Source organism: Pleuronectes platessa, chromosome 15 (genome assembly GCF_947347685.1).
Source record: "Pleuronectes platessa chromosome 15, fPlePla1.1, whole genome shotgun sequence".
NCBI classification, from domain to species: domain Eukaryota; kingdom Metazoa; phylum Chordata; class Actinopteri; order Pleuronectiformes; family Pleuronectidae; genus Pleuronectes; species Pleuronectes platessa.
In genome coordinates, this window is record NC_070640.1 from 24381851 (window position 1) to 24404315 (window position 22465).

The 22465-nt window shown below is 40.6% G+C and overlaps 1 protein-coding gene across 4 annotated transcripts in view; it reads left to right on the top strand.

Moving 5' to 3' along the window:
• LOC128456600 (dapper homolog 3) overlaps positions 1 to 22465 on the top strand; it is an 82674-nt gene that overhangs the window by 55371 nt on the left and 4838 nt on the right. For 2 of the 4 annotated variants that reach the window (XM_053440819.1, XM_053440821.1), the window contains 3 exons: positions 98 to 165; positions 1478 to 1592; positions 21817 to 21940. In XM_053440819.1, the coding sequence (XP_053296794.1) occupies positions 98 to 165; positions 1478 to 1592; positions 21817 to 21940 (307 nt within the window). Of the gene's footprint in view, positions 1 to 97; positions 166 to 1477; positions 1593 to 2725; positions 3426 to 21816; positions 21941 to 22465 lie in introns of those variants that run through there. The other 2 variants (XM_053440823.1, XM_053440822.1) reach the window with 2 other exon arrangements.

Consider the following 22465-nt stretch of genomic DNA (forward strand, 5'->3'; position numbering starts at 1 on the left):
AGTGCATCTGTTAATGCAATTATAACATTTAAATGAACAGGGAATAACATTTTGTATGTTTTACATGATATATTGGCTTTGTTTGATCTGAATATAGCGGATCCATGATAGGAGATCACAAATGCTTGAGTTTTCCTGCGAGGTAATGCCGGCACCCTGTGGCAAGTATGTGTCGTTTGTTTATTTTATTGATTCAATACATTGTTGTTGAGTTTTACCCTTCTCTCTGACATGACCACCTTCTCTATGACTCGGTTTGACAACAGAAAATAAGCCTTTTACAATGTAAGTTAATTTGTTATATCCACTGTCTTCATTCTGTTATGTGATGTTTTCCCATGAATATGATTTGTGTGTTTATTTTAATCTGGTCGTTCTTAAGAAGCTGTCTTTGCTGTTCATGTTAAATCCCCAAATGGTTGTTTGGATGAGGAGCATTAGTGGCACAGAGGGTAGAGCGGGTCATCCTTTAACCAAAAAGTCAACGGTTGCATCCCAGTCTTCCCTAGCCTGGATGCCAGACGAACTTATTCCTGCCCACAACATTTGAGGTCGGGAAGTTCGGTCTGGAATCGCTCCGTTGGGGAGAAACTTTGCCCGGACAGAAGCTGTTCGGACCAATCAAGTTGTCAGGGCGGGCTTTTTACGATGATGGACAGATGATCAACAGTTACGTAATCAACCACGTCACCAAAGAGCGCTTAGGCCCCGGTCTCTTTTCTCTGATGCCTCAGATGAACACGCTTCTTCAGCCTGGTCTCCTTCGTTCCAACCGTGTTATTAAGTTCTTACAGGACCGACAAATGCGATACGATTTGTTTGATATGTTGTGGAGTTGTAATCCTAAACGGAGAACTTGTTCGTACGTGCATTCACCTTTACGCCAGGTTCACACCGGACGCTGAAGCGACGCCAAAGCGACGCGTAAGCGCAGCGCCAAGCCTTAAATAACAGCTGGCTCCCATGTTAAACCTTTGTGTGGATCACACCGGAGGCTGAGGCGCCGCGCTGCGCCAAGGCTGCCTAGCGCTTTGCAGCGATCGTTTTGGCGTCGAGTCTATTTTTCGCGCTTGACACGAGCGTATCGCACCAGGAAACACATTGAAAAATGATTTTAAACGATATTGATGACATATTTTATATGATATAAATGATCAAAATGCATCCAATACTTTGAATTCCCCTCCGTCGCCTCCGAGCAAAAATGCTGATCGTGTTGGTAAGTTCTCCGTGTATCCTTAAATTATACATCACCGACATTTTTTTCCTGGTTCGATCGAAACACGCCCTATAATCACAGCCCAATGGAGCGGTATCAGACTCATATTCTGACTAGAATTATGAGTATGACAACGTCAGGCTAAGTCTTCCCCATTTCCCAAAGTAAAGCACTATACAAATACAAGCCATATCTGTTTCCATTCATTTGCTATGGAGATTTTTGTTCTTCTTTTTCTGTTGTTTTTTACTTTTGAAGAAGTGGTCGCCATTTACTTCAATTGTATTGGATTTGGCTGCAACGCCGTTTAACCCTGAAACTCCAAAAGTGTTTTGTGGTCAGACACTTCCGCCACCCCTCCATTGGTATAGTGGTGAGTAGATAATGAGTGGATTTACATTTTTCAGTGAACTATCCCTTTAAAACTTCTCAGGCCTCTGAAAAAGGACTTACTCAAATCTTAAGATGAGTTGTGCTGTTTATTGTCCATAACTGGTCAAATTTACCATAATTTCAAGTATTCATAATTTGCCAAAGAGTAGTTGAGTATGTACAGTATGTAGTTGCAGAACACCTGCAGGGTTTTCTGTAAGAAACGTATCCAGTTGTAGAACATCGGCATTATGTTGTGAATGTACATAATGCCTATACAAAACATCTGCTTATCTTCTGTAAAAATACAAAAAGATGTATGTTCCGTATGCACATTATATAGTTATAGAACATCTACAGCATGTACAGCATGTGCTTGTTGAACATCTGCATATAATATTCACACTCGTGGCACACCTACAGTATGTTCTTTATTAACATTAGCCTAAATACTCTGTATGTACAGTAAGTTCTTATAAAACATTTGCAATAGATTCTGTATGTAGAGATACAGATGCAGATTACAGAACGTCTGTATGTAGATGGTGGACTAAAACATCTTTATACAGTGTGCACTCAGCATGCACTGCACTAAAGTGTGGGCAATGGCGGAGAAAGAACTCAAACATTTAACCTGAGTAAAAGTAAATAAAGAGGCAAAATGCACTCAAGTAAAAGTATTAATACACTAAAAGTACCACATTAACTTTTATTTTTGTATAAAGGTAAGGAACTTATTGTTTTTAAATATATTCAAAGTATTAAAATTCAGAGTACTTGCTTTATCCCCCAATGCAGTGTAATACATCATATGGAGTCTCTGCAGTGGCCTCTTCTGAATCCATTGGAGGTGTTAGTGAGTGGTGCTGCTGCAGGAGGCTGGGTCTCACGTTACCTGCCCGCTCTGATATTAATCAGAGGACCAGTTCCTGAATCCTTAGTTATTGATTTCTTTGAAAAAAAGTTGTGTGAACAACTGAGCACATATTTCAATACATTGTGATAGTGTAGTTGAGTACAGGTACATGAAAAACGTACAGTAACTAAGTAAATGTACTTTGTTGCATCACACCACATGAGTCAGTATGTAGTGGCTATAAATGCACTCTTGATAACATTGGTTTACTGTTGCTGCTCAATTGGTTTACTGTTGCTGCTCAAATTAATGAAATAAATAACTGTGAATACCAAAAACACAGCCTGTTGCATGTTGTACCTCTTTCCTGGAATAGATGGCAGTTTGTTTTGTTTCGTTTTGACTGAAGAATACGTCTACAGTGGCCTGTGTCGATTGTGGGTGTCTGACAGAACCAACAAAAGGCTGCGTGCTTTCACAGGCTCCGCCAACAGCTGTCTGAGTGAGACTGCCCAGCAGAGCGCAGACTGGGGCGGGGGAATGGGTCCGAGGTTGAAAGCAGTGAGTTCAGCAGCCACAGCCCGCAGATGCTGATTTACTGTGGCTAACCAGATAATAAGAACCGTAGGTCAAGCATTCGGTGGATTTATTTAGCTTCCTTTCGTTGGGATAGGTGAGAAGACAACGGGGGGCTATATGTCTTTGCAAGGCACTTTTGAAGTCGTGCTCCCAACACTATCTCTGCCCATGGAAGCGGAGCGCAGTCGGAATAAGGAGCTGTTGGAGGCCAGTCTGGCCGGGTTGTGTGAGCTTGAGCTGCTCAAACAGAGGCAAGAATGCCGAGTGCTCAGCGCCCTCTGCCTCGGGGACTCTCGTGTTCCTGTGGGTCCGCCGTGGGGAGCTCTACGGTCGGCCCGTTGCGCCCTGGACGCACCAGACGGCAACGCGTCGAAGGAAAATGGCCTCGGGATTCAGACTGTAAGTTTCTCTGTTGATAAGACATTGGTGTAGAAGTTCGTAAAATACGACACCTCTCTTCGTAGTTTGCTGATATAAAGGACAGTCGATTCAGGTCGTGCGCAATGGGATCTGTTTCCAAACCTGTACACAGGAGTGGCCCCGTGATGTGACCCTTGTAAAAGACCCTGCTGCTTTATTAGGCTTCAAAGTTTTTGTTTTAAGATTTGACTTGGCCCGTTATTTTTGCTGTAGGCATAGTGGGGAAAGTACTAGCAGTTACGAAACATACATTTACCAGGGGATGAAACGATTTCCAGTCTTTGACTTTATTCCAATAAAGTTATTGTTGTTATTGCTGAAGACTCCTTTCGCCGATTACATTGAACCGTTTGGGAATTTATTTCAAAATCAATATCAGTGGTTCTGGATTAACAGTTTTCTATTTGGGAAGGGTAAAGTAATCTATTAATAGGAGCTTCAATACCTATGTTTTCCATCTGCGTTGTGTCACAAGCAGAAGATACTAAACATGGAACGCAGGCTTCAAGATATATACAGGGGTTAACATTTTCCACGAAACTAACAAATATTAAGCATGTAATACATTTATGCATGATTCACGGTCCACAGCCATCGGCAGTTAAGGACAGTCATGCGAAATTGCAGACTATTGACCTCGATTCATTTTAATTACAAAAATTAAATGTAGCAAACTTTATTTTTATAATGTTGTACTTATACTGTAGATATTAAAGGTGGGGTAAGCTCACAGTAAGACAAAAAAAGACACCCCTCCCCTCACTTCACCCCGCTTTCAAAGGCTCCGCCCACCACATTCATGTGAGTGGAATCAGCCACCACAAACATTACCAAATGGAGCTACACAATACTGACTTATACTGACTTAAGCTGCTATCAGACTGTCTAGATCCTCCGGTTGGACTGTATTGTTTGAACGGAAATGTCAGACAGAGAGTCTCCGCACATTCTCCAGCTGGCCCCCTAGTATAAAGTCCACTGGGAGCCAGGAGGAGCTGATGTGAGAACACAGCAACCCTCCGCAGGATTCAGGTATTGATGTCATTTCTAACAAACACAAAGAAAAAACAACATCTCAGGATGAAAAAGCATTGCCATACATGTGGAAGACAGCATCGAAGAGTGAGTTTAGTCATAAGGGCTGGCTGTCGGTGCTGGGAACAAAAACATGTGATCTCTGCGGCAGAATTATTAAGTTAGCTCCTGCCTCCTGCATGCTGCCCCATCCCCCACCCGTACAATCCAGACAATTCTGTGTTGCTCTGAACACATCTGAATGGAGAATCTCCTGCTGCGTTTTTCATGTGTAAAGGCAACCTCCACAGAAAGTACCCAATTCTTAGTCTGCAGACATCCTCCAAAACGGCTGTATTGGTTATTTGTTCACAGAACCAATTCGAACCAAATGTGAGCAATAGAAAATCTAAATGTCCTACCTGTCAAGCAGATACCGAGCAACCTTTTCTTCCCTTCTTCTTTTCAACCCTCTGTGTTCTCAACTGTTAAGATGCCTCACAAATGTTAACACAGGTGATCCCCATTTTGTTATTTTGTTATCTTCTTTGAGTTAGTTGTAGTCTTCAGCTATAAGCATTTAGAGCACTGTGAAAATGATTGTGGGTATGACGTCCTGTGAGATAGCAATAGTAGCAGCAAGGCATATCCAGCACCTACATGTTTTATTTATATATTAAGGATTGCAACCTTTATTCTTTCTTCTATAATTTGTTGATGACATCAATGTTAATCAATTGTTAATAGAACAGTTCATTTTCAGGTGGAAATTATTTGGCTTTTATTTAACTTTTGTTTAACACTGTATCACGCTGCATCTTAGGAAAGGTCAACAAACCTGTGTGTTTGTGTGTGTGTGTGGGGTGGGGGGGTGGGCATGTGAGATGACAGAGTAGGTGTATTTAATCCTCAGCAGGAGCTGCTGACAGCCATGTGACAGCTGACAGCAGCTGGAGACAGAGCACAACCTTCACTGTGGCCTCCTGTATGTCAAGGGACTAGTCAGGGGATACTTTGAATGGTTGACTCGAAACGTGGTGTGTGTCTGTGAGTGTCTGTAAGTGTCTGTGAGTGTGTTTGTGTGCTCTGCATTCTTGATTGTAGACTGATGTGCAACAATTCCAATTTCATCCTTGTAAAGTCAAATCTACAGAGTAAACTGAAGACTGTCTGTGTATGATCGAAAATCCCAACAGCATATGGCACAATATATGACACATACAGTACATGTCATTTCATATAATCTCATACCGTAAGATAACGCAGTAATATCACAGCAAACCCTTATATCATGTCTTCAAACTCTATATCAATAGCTATTAGTGAGTGATAAGTTCATAAATGCATTCAGATAACTCAGAGTTCGATACTCGTACATAAATAGTTTATCCAAACACTAGACGTTCACACACATAAATGTGTTCAGGCTGCATCTGACTGTCCATTAATTTTCTCATCCTCATAATGTTGTTCACAAAGCACGGTAAGAGTGAGAAGTCTTTCCTAGCAATTTTTGAGAGTTAAAGATTATCATAGTAAGTTGATCTGAAAAAGAGAATTGGGTACAAATTATACATTTTAAAGGAATTCAGACATGTTGATCATGAGTGAAGTTGCAGTAATGGTGAAGTGATAATGCAGGCACAGGCCTGTGGGTTTAGAGCAGCTGATAAAACATTATGTGGAAAGTAACCAGACACTCTCCCTTCCTTAGCAGCTGCTTTTGAATCCTTGACCAAGGCATTCAGATATGGTATGTCAGTGTGGATGCGTTTGTACTTCCAACATACTGTCATCCTTACTGTAACTCTTACTTTTTATCTTAAAGCTTCAACATCTTGCTATGTTTAACAGGTGTTACCAAGAGGAATGTGGAGAACACTCCACTCAGAAAATTTGGAAAAAAGATCATTCACTGTGGAGCAGTGCTTGAAGGACGCTGCTTGCCTGGCAAATGGGTCAGCGCAAACCATTGGGGTTAAGCAGAATTTTCAGAATTTTCAGATATTGACTATGTGAAACATCTTCTTTAAATACATCCAAATCAAAGCACAGACTATCAGAAAACATCAGAGGTAAATCTAGTAACATAACAAACTAGAATTGCCCTCAGTAGAGTAATTTTCCCTTTAATTCAATAAAACTGAACCAAATTGAACTAAATGTCCGATTTTTTCATTAAGATCAATGAAATTATTCCCTGGGAATGAGATAAAATGTCAATGCCTATCTCTCAATGTTAAAGGAAGTGAAAAATAATGCCTTGATAGGTTCTTCCCTGAGTCAAGTTGAAGGATAATCCATCCAGTAGTCTGTGTAATCATACTTACATACAAACTAACCAACTAATGGACAGGGAGGAAAACATAACATCCTTGGTGGACAACTCAATCCATTTTCCCTAATTCAACTAAAATACAGTGAAATTAAAGCAAGCCGCACTTTGTGTTCACGGTCTGGATTAAATGAACCAATCAGCAAATTGACATGATGTCTCCAAGACACTGAATGGGATTTCCTGTGGCAATCAATACAGGGATAAACTTATCTCTTTGGATATAGGAAGGAAATATCCCTTAGACGGCTCCATCTGACGTTGATAAAATCAGCTGAAAGACACAGGCACTGAATAGATCATGGGCAGCAGTGTTGTTCCTGATACTAGTCCTCCACATTCTAACACACTGTCTGATTCATCTCATGCTTTTGACTGTATAGGGCACAACAATTTCCAACTGTATCAACCTCAGCGGCCCCCTAGGAGGTTTCATGTCATGGTTGTTTTGTAAAAGGACCACAGCCGTGTCTTTTCTGTCCTATACACTGTCCTTACGTGTGTCTCATCTGCTCTCATAATACCAGTGATTGATGTGGAACACAGTGCACACACAGTTGGCCCAGTGTCATAGTGCCTTCACATCTGGTTGAGACAAAGCTTGCCTGGCTCTCTGGCAAGCATGGCAAAATGACATTGGAAGGCCTTTATCAATAATATAATGCAGGGGGATATTGTCATCTCTAAATATATTCCTCTGTGATCATTTCATTTCCACAGAAGAACTCAAAAACCATTCAGTTTTTTTTTACATGAAACTTAGATATTATATTGATTGATTATATTTCAGTCAGACAACTCACATTTAAATTTGTTATCAAATCAAATCAGACTATATTGTCATTTTACCAGAAATACAACAATTTTTCAGACAGAATAAAATGGAATTTCCCTGGGATCACAAAATAAGATAAAAGACTAAAGGAGATCTCACATTGTCCCTGAGTCCCATCTATTGTTACTGCAAAATATAAGATGAAGGCACAGTGATCAATTACTCTCCTGCATGTAAACAGTGTAAACTGTGTTTCTTCTATTTATGTGCATGATGACAGACTGTTTTCTGTCTTTGTTTGTTTCTCTTATTTAAAACATGACTTACATTATTTATCCATGTTTCCAGTCCCCGTCTGTGTTATTTTACTTGTGTTGCTCTAACCCTCTTACTTAAATAGATTCTCTTTTTTCATCCTGATCTTTATCTTTCAATTTTTTAGCTATTTGTTACCATGGTAACAGTACTTGCTTTTAATCATTTCTTACTTTTATTTTTGTCTGGTACCTACTTACATAATGCATTATAACTGCAAATCCATGGAATTACCTTCCATTGAAAAAGAAACCCATAAACACACTGGTGCACACATTTTAGCTATTTATCTGGTTTCTTAATGGTTCATGTGAGCTTGTCTTCTGTCTGTTTGTTTATAATTTTGTACTGTTTTGGATGGAATCCTTCTCTTTTTGTTGCTGCAAAACAAATCTACCTACGTTTAGAAATAAAGTAACCTTATGTCTCAATATACATTTCTTATCCAACCCATATAACAGGAGCCAGTGATAACTCTAAATTGTCTTACTTAGCCTAACCAGTCTTTGCAACTAATCCCTATGAAACTGTGGATGATTACATTATAGTAGTAGACAGCAAATCAAATGTGTTGCCAGAGTCAGAAATGTTAATGTTTTGTTCATTTTAGGCCAATGATTCATATTATTATAAGAGCATCAAGCCAGACTGACCAGAGTTACCCTATTTTCAACAAAATTACACTTATTATAGGGAGGATAGAAAACTAATTAAATTCAAAGTTCAAGACTTCAATGGTATTACAAATTGTGCGCATGTGTGCATGCATGAGTGCGCTCATTCATGGATAATTGCATGTCAGTCTATGCAAAGGCATAAGTATGTGTGCGTGAATGTGCACTCAAGTAGGAAAGAAAGGCAGCCATTGAGTCAGTGTGGTCAAACATAAGTAGCTGTTTAAACCCACACACAACCTTTTTGGAAAGTACATGCCTTCTTCATTTTGCATGCTCACAGACTCACACTGTAGAAAGCATGGCATGAAGTAGGGATGGTCCTATTTGTGGCTACTGTTTCTTCATGTGAATTATGAAAGATACAGCTTCATTATATTGATTTGATTCCAACATCTTAAAGCTGTTTGTAATGAGAAGTGAATTATTATAAGATGTTAAAACACTCTGTTGGTTCACTCCTATGGTGCTATTATGTTCTCTGACCTATTTCAATCACCCTTTTCAGCTCTGATGTTGGTAATATAACAGCTCTCCTAATCAACTAATTGTGTTTGGGTTAAATGCCTCAATAGATACAGAAGACTGCCCCTTGATGATCCATACAATGAATGAACATAAACCCAGACATTATATGTCCCTGTAGTGGACTAACACAGCATCATAAAATATGGTGATTGTCAGAAAGATGTACATACAATGAGGAGAGTTAAGCTTTATCTTGACAAAGACATGTTACACGGAACTCGGTGGAAAATATAATCAGGCCAAGTTCTGACCCTGTAAAATCCGTCAAACTTAGAATAGTTTGTTTCTGTTTGTTTCCTACATGACACTTTGATCAGTTTCAGTTCTGTTAAATCATAAATCACTTATGGTCATTTTTCATCCTCTTCTGCCTTTTTTTATTCTGTTGACCCCAAGGTTCAATGTCAGGCCCTGCACGCTGCTTATGCTTTATCCATATTTTTGAAAATGCAATGTTCCTATCATTGCTATGCATGTGGATGAGAAATTCTTAAATACTGAATGACCAATTATTTTCTTCACCCACTCAGCAGCTCCCACAAATTCCTGTGTTGCTCGTCTTCAAATGCCAGACTGAAGTGTCCATAACTGAGAGTCAGTGTTGAGTCTTCTGACCTGTCACCATTCCACTTTCCCAATCGAAGTCTGCCTCAGATTTTCTAACTTTCGCCTTTTGAACCATATTCCTTAACAACATTTGGGTCACCTTAATTATTGATATGACCACATAATTACTTTGATATTGTTTGTTAAAGGTTTTTACTATTAATCCTATAATTTAATTGTATCAAAGAAGTGTCTTCAACTGCCATGTGATTTCAATGAATTGCTAGCAGACAGAGACCTGAAAGACTTACATCTTGAAAGTTGCCAATAAAGGCAATCTGTCTTTTTGACATAGGCTGTGACAGACTTGGACTTAAAAGCACGTCATTTTCCTCTAAACAGGAAACACAGCCCCCAGCAAAAGTCTTGAAATATAATGGGATGTAATATTCTGTGTAAATACATGAACACTCGACCAGATCTACCTACCTAAATAATAAAAAATTATAAAGCTATTAATTGAGAATAGTAAAATAATTAATTAGAAATTATACGGTTATCCATTAATAATAGTTAAATAATTAATGAAAACAATAAAATTGTCAATTAAGAATAATACCGTCTGTAATCATTGCTTATCGTTGCGGGGCACCACCCTGTTTACAGGGACCAACGAGTCAATCTTTAAATATCAGTCTCAAATGATATAAGTTATATTAATAATCTCAATATTTAATATCAAAGATTATATAATAAACAATGAAGGGTTTTAAGTTCGAGCACAGGCTATAGTAATCCAGCTGTATTCACATACATATGTACAAATAATCACAGAAATACAAATACTTTAATTACAAAAGTATTTATTAAAAGGGAAATAAAGTTAATGTCATTCAATGATTCTTTAATTAACAAAATCCAATATTTCAAAGATGACAACAGCAGTAGCAGCACTTATCACAATTGTCACACATGTAATACTGAGTATCTATGTGTGTGTGGTCGTGTGTGTCTGCCTGTCTCTGTCTCTATGTGTGTGTGTGTGTAAGAAAGAGAAAGGGGAGTGGCTATGGCGTAATGACGAGATCACGTGGTGACGTCGTCTGGCCGAAATCAAGATGTTACGTTCAAGTAATCTCAAGATGGAGGTTTATGACCTCTGTGACGACATGAGGTCGAAGACAAGATGGCGGTCGGTCGCCAGTTACACAAAGAAATATTTCTAGACAAAGAGATTTCTTATCTCCTGGTTCTGGCGCCGAACAGCGTCGAGATGAATTTAGGCTCTTTTAGTCAAGATTTAGCTGTGTAACATGAAATGTATAAGTGTAGGTCGGGACATGTGTAAAAACAGGTTTAGGAGAAAAGAGAGAGAGAGAGGGAGAGATACAGAGAGATCAGGAAAGCTCTCAAAACATCGTCAGAGACAAGGTTACAGAAACTTTACCACTCGGTACTCAAATTGGAGTTGTGTACCGAACTTTTTATCGGCAAAGTCTCTGCAAACCCAGTCAGACGATAACAGTGCTGCCGTAGACTCTCCATAGCGGCACGAAGCACTTTAAAACATTTCAACAGGGTACAAAGGAACCGGAAGTGACGTATCGTTTCGCCGCGTTCAAACACGGACTGAAAAATAGATCCGCAATCTTCAAACAAACATACAATCAAATAAATGACACGCTAAGTATTTAAACTAGTTCTCTGCCCAGACAATTAATAAGCCTCTTACTGTGACCTTCACGGTGTTGCATGCGCGTGTCGCGCGGATATTCCGGAAGTCCAGTGAATAATCGTGGCCGCTCAAGCTCGGTGGCGCTGGTTCCTCTGTTGCAGCGGCGTCGGCTTGGCCGAATAGGAGCGGATTCTTCTTGCTCCTCAACGGGATGACGTCGTTCTTCTGCAGTGATGAACAGCGGTGGCACAGTTGTTTTGGAGATCGTGGAAAAGGAAAGTCTTTGTCTCGGCCGGCGAATGAGCTTCCTGTTGCGCGGCCTTTTCAAGTTAAAAACAAAAATAGTCTTTCAAAATAAGTGTTGACTTAAGATAAAAGAAAATAGAAGCTAGAGATGAAAAATAAAACAAACTTTTGTTAAAGTTGCCCCCTTTAGAGCTGGAACATCTGAGAGACCCGGAAGGGCCCTGGTCGAAGTCCTTAATAGGGAGAATGGCTGCGATTTTTGATGAGCAGCCCTTCTTATTAACCTGAGGAGGGCCAGCCTCCTTGAGGTGTGGTCATGGGATGATGCTGGCTTTGAGCCAATTGAGTGTCAGAGGTCAGATCAGAGTGGGAACGGCCAGGAGCAGAGCAGGGGTTTCTGGGGAAACCCCAGGGATTAAGTTACCACCAGAAGATACAATCTCCATGCTTGATCTTAGAGGGAAAACTTTAGCTGGCTTCATCTTGGCTCACAGGCCTCACTTTTATAACCTATTGTGTGGACCCCACCACATGGTTAGTTCAGTAGGGACTCTTGCCCAACATACTGATGGCTTATTGTAAGTAAAATGTTACAAAAGAGCTTGGGAGCCAGTGAAAACATTATGGCTCTCCGGACATATATTTTATCCAGTCTTCCAACTTTATTCTGCCAAACAATTTATCTCCCTGTACTAGAGATGTTTGGAAAATTGGACTGGATCAGGGGATTAGAGCAGCATCTCAGCTACCATTTATTGAAACTTTCCTGCAGTCATGGCTATTCATTTTCTGAAGCCAATAGTCAGAAGTGATTATGTGCGAGGAAAAACTAAATCTACAATCATAGATATGATATATTTATGTAAGGCACATAAATCACAAGAAAACTATTATGTCCTCGGTAAGGGGACCCCAGCTCTACGTCCAAAAAAAAAACACAACAACTGGATACGCCACATACTGTATGTGTGCAAGCAGTCCAAATTGAGGTGGATGCTGAACATAAGAAAATAAACATCCATTTTAGGATTTTAGGACTACAATCCAAAAACTACTCAGCTTCACTGACACACCCAAGGGGCAGTTGTGAAATACCTGGCCTTTTGTGAAACTTTTATACTGTATATACAGTGTTGGCCAAAATTATTAGAACACTTGGTCACAGAGGGCACATCACCAATTGGTATAAATTCAAAGCCTCTAGAAGTAGTCTTGAAGCACATGTTGCTCTTTGAACATGGCTAAGGTGAAGAAGGAGCAACGGGCTTGAATTAAGGCCCTTTTTGATGCTGGCTGGAGTTACCGCCGTAGAGCCTGATGCCACCAATTCACACCAGAACTAAAGGGGAGAGGTATAAAAAAGAAACTTTCTGACAGACAAGTGAAGCATCTCAAAATTCTCAGTCTTTGGGACCGAAGAAAGACCTCACGAGAACTGCGTGATGACATCAACACCACAATGAATGATGTTGCAGCAGTGTCTTCAAAAACTGTGCCACGGAAGCTGGGAGAAGAAGGACTTGTTGGCAGAATAGCACTAAAGAAACCATTACTGAGAGAGAAAAATGGAGTGTAGCACCTGAAATTTGCAAAAGAACACAAGAAATGGACAAAGGACGATTGGTATAAAGTGTTGTGGACTGATGAGTCGAAGTTGAACAGTTTGGCAACAAGCGAAGAGTGTATGTTCGACGGTGGGTGGGGGAAAGATATACAAATGAGTGTCTCTTGCCACCAGTTAGACACGGAGGGGGTAGTATTATGGTGTGGGGTGCCATTTCAGCCTCAGGAACCGATGACTTAGTGAAAATTGATGGCACAATGCATAAGAAAGTATACCACAACATTCTGGTGAGGCACGGAGTACCATCTGGGAGTCGTCTTATTGGGCCTGGATTTATTTTCCAAGAGGACAATGACCCTAAACATTCTTCTAACTATTGCCTCAAATAGGAAACATGTGGGTTTGGTTAAACATGTGATGGCATCCATAGAAATAAGATGATCAGCTTCTGTGTCTCAGCGGTTATCTGATGTCATTGTGCCACAAATTACTCAAGTTGTTTTTGTCAAGTGAATAAACTTCTGAGTTCATGCAGATTGTTATGAATGCCAGTTTTCTTGTCAGTGCAGTTGAGTCTGCTTCTTTTTCTCTCTCTCTCTCATGACAGCTTCAACTTTGTTTCCATCCCTTAGCTTACATCAAGGTGCCTCAGACCCGGTAGGGGCGGAGCGGTGTGCGTGTTTGTGTGTGTGAGGGGGTGTTATTGTTCCAGTGTTTTGATAAAAAGTTCAAGGGGTCATAACTGTCTGTGAATGTGAAGGTTGATGGTCTCTGTGTCTCCACATCTCATCCTTGATAAGTGCACTCCAAGCAAAAGTGTAATTTCACGACTGTCCTTTTACAATGTCAGTGTTTGGTCAGAAAAGGGATACTGGCTGATTAATAGTGCAGTGTTGGTTCAACACAACTTTGTTGAGGTGTGACCAAGCTCCTGAACATAAGGTAACTAGTTAACAAGTGGTTAAAGGGTTTGAATGGAAATTTAAATATTTGATATCGAAGAAAGACGATTGGACAATGAGTGAATGATGAACTGGTGTCTGGGATGGGTGAGACTCAGTTGGAAGGTTTTGTCTCAGCCATCATTTCACCAAAAGGTGTGAATTAATTGTAGTTAATTTTAGTGCACGCTTGAAGAAAGTCACTAAGATTGTTTGATATAGGAGCAATATGTTAGAAAGACCAGAGACCAAGGATTTTGTCAGTCCCCCTGAATAATGTTCTGAAAATATGTCTGAAACCAAAGGACTTGTGTAAGATGGTAAAGCTGATAGTTGCCGTATAAGCATCAGAACAGGTCCACTCAGTATTGACAGCAGATTGTACTTGAGGCTGGATGTAGATGAGGACTGCTTGTGAGTGTGTGAAAGAGGTTTCCCAGCTAGTGACTTAACTGAATATTGTAGCTGAACAACAGCGGGACTGTTTGATTTCGTACCTAAGTGCTTTAATTTCTGGAAAGAGAAACAATACACATAATTAATAATTAATAAATAGCTATGTTGTTGTGTTAGCAAGGAATATGGCCTAGTTCAATGCTGAACTGTGCTGAAACTGTGTAATTGCTGAGGAAAGAAATCTGACCCTTTATATGATCTCAACGCCTGCAGTGTTGTCAGTTTGAATGATTAAAAACTACAGAAACCATTAGTGCCCCCAAAGAATCTGAAGTCCCAGACTGAATTATTGTCCCAGTCTGCCCCTGTTCACTGAAACCTATGAAAGGAGCCATGTCTGTGTAATGTTAAATTTGTTCTGGTTGAGTTATGAAGTCATCATAGAAGAAAGAAATATCATTCCAGGATAGGATAAGAAATGTTTCCATATATAAATTTACATTTTCATGGTCCAGAAAAACTATGAAGGAGAGAGGGGACTGATGCAGCTTTTATTAAAAGGCTTGACAGGATGAATTTGACTTGAGGAATAATGTGGATGGCATTCATGGGGCAGCCAGAATATGATAGAAACTACCTTTCGGCTGATCTAACTGCCAGGAGAGAGTCTAACAGATTGAATTTAAGGTGTGTTGAATTTATCCGATGGCGGAGATGCTTGAAAGGAAATTCAGGGAGTCCAGGGTAACTCCATATCTTCTAACTTGATATTAGTGCGATAGGCTCTGAAGATTTCTTCTTAGGAAAGATGGACATTTAGTTCCAAGAGGGCTTGTTTGAGGGTAAAAGTAAAGTTAGGTTATGAAGCTGGAGTGATGATAAGAAAGTTTGTATTTCTTGGTCTGCAGCCAAAGATAAGACAACGGAAAATGATTGTGTGATCGTTGGTTGAGTATTGAGAGTGGACTGTTGGTTGTAGGTGTGGGAAGTATAGGAAAGTGCTTCTATACTTGGTTGGAACCTATTCGTGAAGCCATTTATGAGAGCAGTGGCAAGCAAGGCCTTTATTTTTATGCAATGATAGCCTCCACAGAAGGAGCATACCTGCAGGGGGTAGTTCGAAAGAACGCAGCCCAGGTGGTTGACGTTTTTGCACAATATCCTGCCCCCCACCACAGACTGGGTGGTGCGTGAGAAAGAAGACTTAGGGTGCCCTTGTATGATCCCTGGTTAAATTGCTGTTTCTGGCAAGCTGCCTAGGAAGCTAAAAGTACTTAGTAGCTGTAAAAACCTGTCCCTCAAAAATGCAAGGCTTCCTGACGTCATTACGGTAAGCGTGCTGCGTCATTTCCTGTTTTCTTGCCACTGGTGGTGGTCGCTCTGCGAATTAGCTCCGCTGCTAAAACACAACTGTTTATCTGTAGCACTACGGCTAAAATCAACGGTCTGTAGTTAAACACTCGCACATACCAACCCTTACTCTATCGTGCTTAGTGATTCTGTGTTCTGTCTGAGCTCACCCTCGCAGCTCTATAGCAGCGATGTCTTCTCTCTCTCCCTGTTGCTCCACTGCTCTCTCTTGCTCCGAGTGTCTTATGTTTACTTACTCCTCTGCCTCCCTTAACAGTAGTGGTACATGTAATAAATGTAGTGTGTTGGTAGCGATGGAGGCGAGGCTTAGCGACTTAGAAGCTCGGCTCAGCAGCTTAGAAACTCCGTTAGCTGTAGTTAGCCGGCTCCCGCTAGCCGCGGAGCCACCTAGCTTATCAAGTGGCCTTAACTAGCAGTCCCCAGACTAGTCCCGTGCAGCCGGGAGCCCAGGGCAGCTGGGTGATAACCCAGAGGGGGCATAGTGCTAGACTTAAAAAGCCCACGATTAAAGAGCCACCAGCTCACGTTTCAAATAGATTCGCTCCACTCAGCGAGGCACCCGCTGATAAACAAACTCTGATTATTGGCGACTCGGTTCTGAGAAACGTCAGGTTAGCGACACCAGCGACTATAGTTAATTGTATCCCAGGGGCCAGAGCCGGCGACATCGAATCTAAACTTAAGTTAATGGCTAAAACTAAAAAAGGTAAATACAATAAAATCGTAATTCACGTCGGCAGCAACGACTCCCGGCTTCGCATGTCGGAGATCACTAAAGTTAATGTTGAGTCCGTGTGTGCTTTTGCTAAAACGATGTCGGACAAAGTAGTTTTCTCTGGCCCGCTCCCTAACACAACAGGTGACGACATGTTTAGCCGCATGTTATCTTTTAACCGCTGGCTGTCGAAGTGGTGTCCTGTAAACGGTGTGGGCTTTATAGATAATTGGCTAACTTTTTTTTAGAAAACCTGGTCTTGTTAGGAGAGACGGCGTTCATCCCACTTGGGATGGAGCAGCTCTCTTATCTAGGAATATTACTCAGTCTATTACATGACAACCCATAGTTGGGACCAGGAAGCAGAGCTGCAGTGCTAAACACTTCTCTGCCCTCCCTCTGGATCAGTCACACAACCCCATAGAGATTGTGTCTGTTCACCGTCCGATTAAATTATTGAAATTAAACAATAACAGAGCGAGAACTCCACACAAAAATTTAATACAAATAAAAACAACCTCTGAAACAATACAGGAAACCCAGACTTTTAAATGTGGTCTTTTAAACATTAGATCACTGGAAAAAAAGGCTCTTTTAGTTAATGAAATAGTCTCCGATTACAACATAGATTTATTGTCCCTCACTGAGACGTGGCTGCATCCTGATGAATATGTCAGTCTAAATGAATCTACTCCCCCCAGTCATATCAATTCACAGGTTCCTAGAGAAACTGGGCGAGGAGGTGGAGTTGCTGCTATTTTTAACTCCAGTCTATCAATTAAACCTAAACTTAAACTCAGCTACAAATCATTTGAATGTCTGGTTCTTAGTCTTCCACGCCAATCCAGGAACCACCAACAGCCAATCATATTTGCCGTAGTTTACCGTGCTCCCAGGACTTATACTGAATTTTTAAAGGAATTCCCTGAGTTTTTATCAAACTTAGTCCTAAAGACCGATAAAATTATTATTGTTGGTGACTTTAATATTCATGTTGATAATAATAAAGATTGCCTTAGCATAGCATTTATTTCAATACTAGACTCTATTGGTTTCAGTCAGTGTGTGCACAAACCTACTCATTGTGGTAACCACACACTTGACCTTGTATTATCGTACGGTGTCGGAATTGAAAATTTAACAGTACTTCCGCGCAATCCAGTTCTATCAGACCATAATTTAATAACCTTTGATTTTTCAATAACTGAATATATGCCACTAATAAAAAAATCATTCTCTAGATGTCTACCTGATAGTGCTGTAGCTAAATTTAAGGAAATAATCCCAATTACATTTAAACCCGTATTAGCAGTAGATATAAACAACAAATTCTTTAAAACCCTGAGCTCCATTGAGATCGACCACCTCGTCGATAGCTCTGCAGACTCATTACGATTAACATTAGACTCAATAGCGCCTCTAAAAAAGAAAAATGTCAAACATAGTAAATTAGCTCTGTGGTATAATTCCCAGACAAATGAGTTAAAACAATTATCAAGAAAACTAGAAAGGAAGTGGCGCTCCAGCAACAATGTTGAAAATCTAATAGACTGGAAGAATAGTGTTAAAGAATATAAAAAGGCTCTCCACAAAGCAAGAGCCGCCTACTATTCAAAACTTATAGAAGAGAATAAAAACAACCCCAGGTTTCTCTTCAGCACTGTAGCCAGGCTGACAGAGAGTCACACCTCCACCGAACCCAGTATTCCTCCATCCCTAAATAGCAATATCTTTATGACCTTTTTTAATGATAAAATTCAAACTATTAGAAATAAAATCAACCATCTCCTGCCCTCAATTGGCACTAATACCCTCCCAACAACAGAGATCTCAGAAATGGCTGAGAATCCTACCCATTACTTAGACAGCTTCTCTCTGATCACCCGTGATCAGTTTACCAAATTAATCTCAGGTTCTAAACCAACAACCTGTATCTTAGATCCCATTCCTACCAAATTACTTAAAGAAATTCTGCCCCTAATTGATAGTTCGTTACTTAACATTATCAATCTGTCATTATCATCAGGTTATGTACCACAGTCTTTTAAAATAGCTGTCATCAAACCCCTACTCAAAAAACCCACCCTAGACCCAGAGGTTCTAGCCAATTACAGACCAATATCTAATCTCCCCTTCATCTCTAAAATCTTAGAAAAAGTTGTTGCCAATCAGCTGTGTGAGTTTCTCCGGGAAAATAATATATATGAAGACTTTCAATCGGGGTTTAGAGCCAATCACAGTACAGAGACAGCCTTGGCAAAAGTCACTAATGACCTTTTAATAGCCTCAGATCAGGGACTTGTGTCTGTCCTCGTTCTGTTAGATCTCAGTGCAGCATTCGACACAATTGACCATCAAATTTTATTACAAAGACTCAAACAGTTAATTAACATTAATGGAACCGCCCTTAACTGGTTTAAATCGTATTTTTCTGATCGCTCCCAATTTGTGCAAATTAATGATGAGTCATCTGTGCGCACCAAAGTTAACCATGGTGTTCCACAGGGCTCTGTGCTCGGCCCAATTTTATTCTCATTATATATGCTTCCACTAGGAAACATTATCAGGACACACTCGGTAAATCTCAACTGCTATGCGGATGACACCCAGTTATATTTGTCAATAAAACCTGAACAAAGTAATCAATTAACTAAACTTCGAACATGTCTCAAGGACATAAAAACCTGGATGACCCGCAATTTTCTCTTATTAAACTCAGACAAAACAGAGGTTATAATACTTGGCCCCAAACACCTTAGAGATGCATTATCTAATGATATAGCTGCGCTAGACGACATTGCCCTTGCTTCCAATGAAACAGTCAGGAACTTGGGAGTGATCTTCGACCCAGATTTATCCTTTAATAGTCACTTAAAACAAATTTCTAGGACCGCTTTTTTCCACTTGCGTAATATTTCCAAAATTAGACATGTCCTTTCCCAAAAAGATGCAGAAAAACTAGTCCACGCCTTTGTTACATCGAGACTGGACTATTGTAATTCATTATTATCAGGCTCCAGCAGTAAGTCGTTAAAGACTCTACAGCTTGTCCAAAATGCTGCAGCACGTGTCCTGACGAGAACAAAGAGAAGAGAGCACATTTCTCCAGTATTAGCGTCGCTACACTGGCTTCCAGTTAAATCTAGAATAGAATTTAAAATTCTCCTCCTCACCTTCAAGGCCCTTAATAATATGGCGCCTTTTTACCTTAAAGAGCTGTTAGTACCTTATAAACCCGCTAGAGCACTCCGCTCCCAGAATTCAAGCCTACTTGTCGTCCCTAAATTCTCTAAAAGTAGAGTAGGAGCCAGAGCTTTTAGCCATCAAGCCCCTCGGCTGTGGAATAATCTACCACTTTCAGTTCGGGAGGCAGATACCATCTTTTCATTTAAGAGTAGACTCAAAACCTTCCTTTTTGATAAAGCTTATAGTTAGAGCTAATTAGTGCGCCAGAACGTTACTTGTTCTATTTTATGACACATGACACACGGAGCTTCTCTTTCCAGCTTCTCCTTCCTCTTCTCCATCCCTATCCCCTTTCCCCGGAATCCCTTTGCTTTATCACCCGCAGATCCAGGGCCTCTGTGGCCGCACCATGGATTGCGGTTTGTGGATCGTGCACCGGGGGTCGCGGTGGTGGATCCATTGTGGCGGATTCTGAGTCATGTGGGCTGATCGTGGTGCTGGTGGCGGACCCTGTGTCGCGTTGGCATTGGGCACGGGCGGTGGACCAGGACCGCGGTGGTGGCTCGTGATGGGTCCTGGTGGGTGGCGGTGGACGGTGACTGAGGACTGGAGTGGCGTCTGGTCTGGATGGTGGATCGTGGTCTAGATGGTTGCTGACCATGGACTGTGCTTGCAGCGGGACTGCTTGGCATGTCATGTTGGGGTTGTCTTTCGGGATGTCTACCCTCATCAAATGCTGCTAGAGACTTTGATTATTGATGATGTTCTCCTGCACGTGGCATCTATTGCACTTCTGTCCGTCCTGGGAGAGGGATCCCTCACATGTGGCTCTCTCTGAGGTTTCTACATATTTTTACCCTGTTAAAAGGGTTTTTAGTAGTTTTTCCTTACTCTTGCTGAGGGTTAAGGACAGAGGATGCCACACCCTGTTAAAGCCCTATGAGATGAATTGTAATTTGTGAATATGGGCTATACAAATAAAATTTGATTGATTGATTGATTTCGTTTGATGGGAAGATCACTGTTTAGCTCGGCTCTTTGTGGTGGAAAGAGAGGGTGAGGTCTGTGAGAGTTAAGTCCTTTGACCTTGAAGATAAAAGATGGCAGTGCTTGACTACACCAACATTCTTTTGAATTTCACTGGGCTTTATATTGTAAATAAAGGATTGCTGAAGGAGGTGGGCTACATGAAGTAGATGAGTAAATAACTTTATTAGCCTGAGATTGTGCCCTTATGTTGGCTAGATAGGGTTCTTGTGCTGCTGAAAAAGTTTTAAGTCGATGGAGAATGAGTAGAGAGAGGGGTGATAGAATGGAAGGATGTTGGTGCAAGGGAGTTATGTGAATCCTGCACGACGGTCGAGTCTATAACAATAAGCTATGTTTGTAAATGTGAAGATGGTTGAATCAAAAGGTAAGACAAGTGGCGCGGGGAGTAGATTATCTGGTGGATGCACCGGAAAGAGCCTGAAAACCAGAAAAGGATTGGTGGTTGTTGACGAAGGAGAGGGGCCTCCAGGACAAATCTTGTTTTGCGAGCTGGAGCAGAGATTCTGCTGAGGCCTATGTATGTTAGCAACCAGGCTCAAGTGGCTCGCCTGTGAAGTTGGTTGTGATCTGTGTCTACTGAGGATGACTGAAGGATAGCCAGTTTCAAACCGCTTGTCGTAGAGATCATCCTCTATATTAGGGAAGTTGATCCGCAGTTTAGGATCTATGATCAGTTATTGTTGATTAAATGTGAGCATTCATGTACAAGTGAACATTGATCTCTCTGAAGAGTCTGAGACAAACATAGCATGATAAATTGACCCTGTATATATAGGCTTGACAGGCTATTTGAGGTGTGGTTGAGTTGTGATCCTGCTCCTGAACTTATGGTAACTTAATTTGTCAAGAAAATCTAAATACATGGACAGACAAACACATTTACAAATTGTCAAAACTAATGTATGACTTACCTCCTTTCGAATTAAGTAACATTTACATATTATTGTGTCCATGTTCATTTTAATGATGCTTGATTGAGAGTTTTCACACTAAAGAACAAACTCTTGACTTGCACTCTGTCTTTTTCTGTGTGTTTCAGAGACGTCTCCAGTGCACTCCATGGGGTTTAAAGTTCTCTTTAGAACAACAGGTGGCGGAACTGAAGGTGAACTCGCAGGTCAATACAACAAAACCTTATCTGGGGGATAACAGACCCAGTTCAGGTAAAAGCATCAACTCTGTCAAAAACTAAATTGCACTGCAAAGTACACGGAACATGAAGGTTAACACAGTATCAGTTCATTCTCAATCCCAGAAGGCTGTGATTTCAGTACTTAAGTGTACTGTGTGCCTTTGTGCAGAATACACATTTTTAACAAATATCCTCCCTGTGAGGATGATAATGAAAGGAATTCAATGAATAAATGTCACACTATTGTTTTTTCTTACACTAACACAATAGCTGAAACACAGGGATTTTAAATGACATAACATCCAGTCATATGAACGATAGAAGCACTTAATGCTAACCTAATGATCCTTGTTACACATCATAATTAAACTACATGGGTATCTCGTCAGACCAAAACTGGACTGAAATATGTTTGAGAACACAAAGAAAATGAGTTACAGTTGTATTGTTGTGGCTAATTTCTGAGATTATTTATGGAACTGAAATGGTTTTAATTAAATTAGTATGTGGGGATTTTACAGATGTGAATGTTTACCATTTAGCTCACAATCCTATA